The sequence below is a fragment of the Nannobrachium achirus genome (assembly GCF_963921795.1).
Source record: "Nannobrachium achirus genome assembly, chromosome: 17".
Lineage (NCBI taxonomy): Eukaryota > Metazoa > Chordata > Actinopteri > Myctophiformes > Myctophidae > Nannobrachium > Nannobrachium achirus.
In genome coordinates this window covers 3,033,215-3,038,251 of record NC_137824.1, presented here as the reverse complement: position 1 = coordinate 3,038,251, position 5,037 = coordinate 3,033,215, and the positions used below count along the sequence as shown (strand labels likewise).

The 5,037-nt window shown below is 47.2% G+C and overlaps 1 protein-coding gene across 1 annotated transcript; it reads right to left on the bottom strand.

The window, feature by feature from the left end:
* Nucleotides 1–2,625: 2,625 nt before the first annotated feature.
* LOC308301600 (2-methoxy-6-polyprenyl-1,4-benzoquinol methylase, mitochondrial-like) lies at nt 2,626–3,501 on the bottom strand (the record flags this gene model as incomplete). Its single annotated transcript, XM_080745639.1, has 1 exon — nt 2,626–3,501. Exon 1 carries the CDS (start codon nt 3,388–3,390, stop codon nt 2,626–2,628), a length of 765 nt encoding a protein of 254 aa, XP_080601765.1. The 5' UTR covers nt 3,391–3,501.
* Nucleotides 3,502–5,037: the final 1,536 nt, after the last annotated feature.

Below are 5,037 nucleotides of genomic sequence, written 5' to 3'. Positions count from 1 at the left end.
AAGACAAAGTGAAGACAGATTAGACAGTAGATTAGATCTGACAAGCACCAGATTCCTAACGTCTGAAATTAACCCCGTTAAATCATAAGATCAACAATATGCCGGGAAAATCTCGCTCTTTCGACGAGTCATTCTTTCGACTATATGAGCGTCAGCAGGTTAGCTACTCACCCGCGTCACGGTTACTGAGGTCAGGGTCAGGGTTTGGGTTAGGTTCAGGCATAGAGGTTACATTCACCCACGTCGGCAGGTTAGCATTTCATCAGGTAAACATTCAAAAGAATGAACCGTCGATCAGATGCTATGTTGCAATATCGACACACTCCCCAATATGCCCAGCAACAACACACACACACACACACACACACACACACACACACACACACACACACACACACACACACACACACACACACACACACACACACACACACACACGGCATGGAGGCATGCATGCTTTGACCTCCCTCGGTCTGTGCCCAAGTGTTCACTGTGAGAGTTACAGACCCTTAAGGGTTAATTTGGTTACCACTCTCAGAGTTCATTTTGGTGCCTAACTATCAATACATTTGCTTGGGGACCCCTAGGAGCACCCTCAATGACCCCCCGGGGGGTACCCGCACTCCACTTTGAGAACCACTGCTCTGTAGTCTATTAGGAAAGGGGGGTCCACGCGCATAGGGTGGATATCTTTTTGCCACCTGTTTTTTCTTAATCCTTAAAGGGTATATTTCAAGATTCTGCCAACAAGCTGAAATATTATCCAAAAGGGTACATTTTTAATGATTTATTGCACTTACCCATTCACTTGGGCAACTTATCATTTTAAGCCCAAGGAATATTTTTCATGCAAAACAAATGCTTGTGTAGCACCCAGCCATGAACCAGCGACAACAGCCCTACTAATCGGGCTCAGCCCTATTAGCACGACTGGTTGTGCGTTGGACTGGCGAGTGGGAGTCCCGGTTTCAATCCCCGCTTCCGCGTATCACTACATCTGGCGTTGTCGGCAGGATGAGGAGCGTGATGTCCTCGCGTGAGGGACTAGTGCCACGTTGTGTGCGGCGGTCCGCGGCGTGATGTGTGAAGCGCTAGGGCGCGCTCCAAAAGACCAGGGGGGTGAATGTAGCACCCAGCCATGAACCAGCGACAACAGCCCTACTAATCGGCCTCAGCCCTATTAGCACGACTGGTTGTGCGTTGGACTGGCGAGTGGGAGTCCCGGGTTCAATCCCCGCTTCCGCGTATCACTATCTGCAATGGATTCAGAATCACGGAAAGACCCCTCACATGATACATAAAGAAGATTTTTTGGGGGGCTCTTTTTTCCTGTATAGTAAGTGAATGGGTAGGTGCAAGAAATTATTAAAAACAATATTTCAGCTTGTTACCTGGCAGAATCTTAAAATATACCCTATAAAGATTAAGAAAAAAATCCACCCTATGCGCGTGGACCCCCCTTTCCTACTAGACTACTGTAGGTACTCGGTCAAAGCCGATGCACCGTGATGAATTGGAACCCTTTTTCTCTGCTGTGGTGGGCATGCAGGTGCTTTACCCCTGCTGTGTCAGCCCAGGGCCCTATTCTCAGCGCTTCTGAGAAACGCGAGCAGCTTCAGGAAGCTAAGCTGACCACAATGTTCAGGGTGCATCGAGGTTTCATGGCTGTATGTCAAACAGAGCATGAGCTATACCTGTTCAAAGTTTGCACTTTCAAAGCCTTCCTACAGAGCCACCCTCTGGCCAATTGTTGTAAAAAGTAATAGCACACGTCTCCACAGTAAGCTGAACACATTAAAGTGTGAATGGTGTTTTTCGGTGTAAAAGTATGTAGGAGTAGATTTTTCTTCAGCTTTAATGTAAGCAGCTTGAGGAACATGATAACATGACCACAATGCCAGGCATTGTTGACAGATTTAGTGAGAGAAATCTATGAAAAAGGGTCCAATAGAATAGGCCACACAAGCACTTTAAACCTGCTGTATATAATTAAAGGTACCATCGGCTCTTTGAAAATAGCAGATCTACAAGCTCACAATGAGCTTGTAGATCTGCTATTTTAATGAAATCTTGGGGTAAAAAAAAAGTGAACAATTTCTTCTGGCTGTGCTTAGGCTGAGATAGCTAAGGCGGTTTGCACTTCTGCAGGCCAAACAACACATTGTTGTTTAAAGCAGTGGTTCTCAACCTTTTCAGGCCGCGACCCCTGAAATAATCATATTTCAACTGGGGACCCCCCACCCTGACAAGCACTTGGAATTGTAGGAGTTGGCATTACATTTAGTTTGACTCAAACTGTTCCAATGTCGCGAGGCGTTGTGAGCATGTAGATCGTCTATTTTCACAATTTCTGCATCTAATATTTGAACATTTTGCCAATGTTTAACCGGAGGACGAGGTACTAAAAAGGTCTTAAAAGTCCTTAAATTGTCACTTTAGAAATGTGGAGATACCCTCTATACACTTAAACTTTGTGTTGGTTTGTTTACTGTTGAGTGAGAATACAATGTTGCACATTATAAGCTAATCATCTGGGGACCCCACAAAATTATTTGGGGACCCCCCCTGGGGGTCCCGACCCACAGGTTGAGTACCACTGGTTTAAAGGGCCAGTGGATGCAAGTGTCACAGTTTAAAGCCAGAATGAAGGGCGACCACTCCTCCAGTAAGGTTGTGGTATTGTACACAGTAGAAACCAGCATCCTTAATCATCCCTTTAAACTCCTCCTGGTCAGGGAACGTGCGGATGCTCTCCACCAGGTACTGGTAGGACTTCCAGTCCCCCGCGATCACCTCCCCCAGCACCGGGATCATTTGAAAACTGTACGTGTCGTACAGCCTAGCCAGCAGAGGATTGGTCACTTTGCTGAACTCTAAGCACATGAACCTTCTTCCGCGCTTCAGTACCCTCAGGGCCTCGCGCAGCGCTCGATCCATGTGGGTGACGTTGCGAATGCCAAAAGCGACCGTGTACACGTCAAACTGGTCATCGTCGAAGGGCAACTCTTCTGCGTCTCCCACCACCCAGGACAAGCCGGCGGCACCGATGCCCAAGCGGGCGGCCTTCTGCTCGCCCACTTTGAGCATCTCCTTGTTGACGTCGCAGACCACAGCCCGAGACTCCTGGCCGCCGGGCTCGCCGGACCGATCCTCTGAAGCGTGCTTGCAGGAGACGTCATGCTGCCACGACGGGGTCTGCTTGGACCGCAGTGCTCTCTGCTGCCGTTGGTGGTCCTGCTGGGAGCTCACGTAGTCCAGGAAACGGAAGGCGATGTCGCCCGTGCCTCCAGCCACATCCAGGAGCCGTGCTCCGGGCTGAGGGTTCATGACGCACAACAGCCTGTCTTTCCACAGTCTGTGTATGCCTAGACTCATGGCGTCGTTCATCATGTCGTACTGCTGGGCCACGCTCTCAAACACTTCGTACACTCTCTGTGCCTTCTGGGCCTCAGGGACACTTTGGAAACCAAAGTGTGCGCTTCTCCTGTCCGCTGCACTGTCGTCGCTGAAATGGTGACGCGCTGAGCTACACGTCGTCCATCTTAGCCGCCGTCCCTCGAGCTTTCTAATGTTTAGATTTATATTTGCAATGTTAACGCGAGGATCTCGCAGTGCTCTCGGGACGAGCAGTCTAATGGAAGCTGCCATGTTGTGAGCTTGTACAATTTACAATTTAGGCATTTAACTTAATTGAGAGCGACGTACAATAAGCAATCAGCATAACTAGGGCTTAATTGGCTAATTCAAAAATTCAAAATATTTTTGTAAGTTCGGGTCCCAGGGACACACAATATTTCTCTTCTGACATCATTCATATATGACATCATGATTTGATCTATGATGCATGACTCCAAATTAGGACACCTACATTCAGCCCTATCAAAGCCATATTGACTTCCATTATGCAATTAAGAATACAATTCTTTATTTGGCCTACTATTGCCTACTGGCAGTGTGTACAAGATGTTTGGCAATGATCAGAGAACCATGTTGTAAAGAAAAAGGCCGGTTACTTGAATATGATTAATACAGTACTTAATTTGCCTCACTCACATCCACCAGACTGGGCTAAATGAATGATCCTTTGAAGCTCGGCTGCCCGAAGTCGGCGACCTGGCCTACTCGGGAACAATGTAAATAGGGAATGAATGCCCCGCCCTTTAATGCAAACCCCATTATACCTGTCGTCATAGGATCCGTTTTGACCATCTGTTTGCGTGTGTCCATTTATGCCCATATATGGAGATATCTGTTTGTCTACGTCCATTTTATGTCCATATATGGAGACCTCTGTAGGACCCGTTTTGACCATCTGTTTGCCTATGTGTCCATTTATGCCCATATATGGAGTTATCTGTCTGTCTGCGTCTATTTTATGCCCACATATGGAGATCTCTGTAGATTAGGGAATGAATGCCCCACCCTTTAATGCAAACCCCATTATACCTGTCAGACATCAGCTCCGCATACGGGCATCCATTTTATACCCATACAGTATATGGAGATCTGTGTGAATGCCCTACCCTTTAATGCAAACCCCATTATACCTGTTGTCATAAGAGCCGCTTTGACCATATGTTTGCCTGTGTCCATTTAAGCCCATATATGAACATCAAAACACGTCATACTGATGACATTCAATAACCATGGCATTTTTTGTTGACTCATGTGGCGTACGTGATGTCAGAGCCTTTTATGATGGGATGTCACAATGAGACAGCGCTTGCGCCGGTTTCCTCAGAAACAGCCTGATTGAATCATCTCCGCATATGGAGATTCCGTAAATTTCGCGGTGGGGAATGCGCGTGCCGAATCTGAAGCCGGTGGGACGAACGGTTCTCGAGATACGCGGATTACATACATACATACATACTCACAGAGACTTCTCGCATTCATTGTAAGATGAATGGTACCAGCAGGGGCAAGCCTATTAATTCACCATTAAACCAGGGGTTCTCAAAGTGGGTTTCGTCCATACTAAGTAAACCACTTGAATTTTCCGTCACTGTCTTCGGTGTGATAGATAAGAGGGAGGTG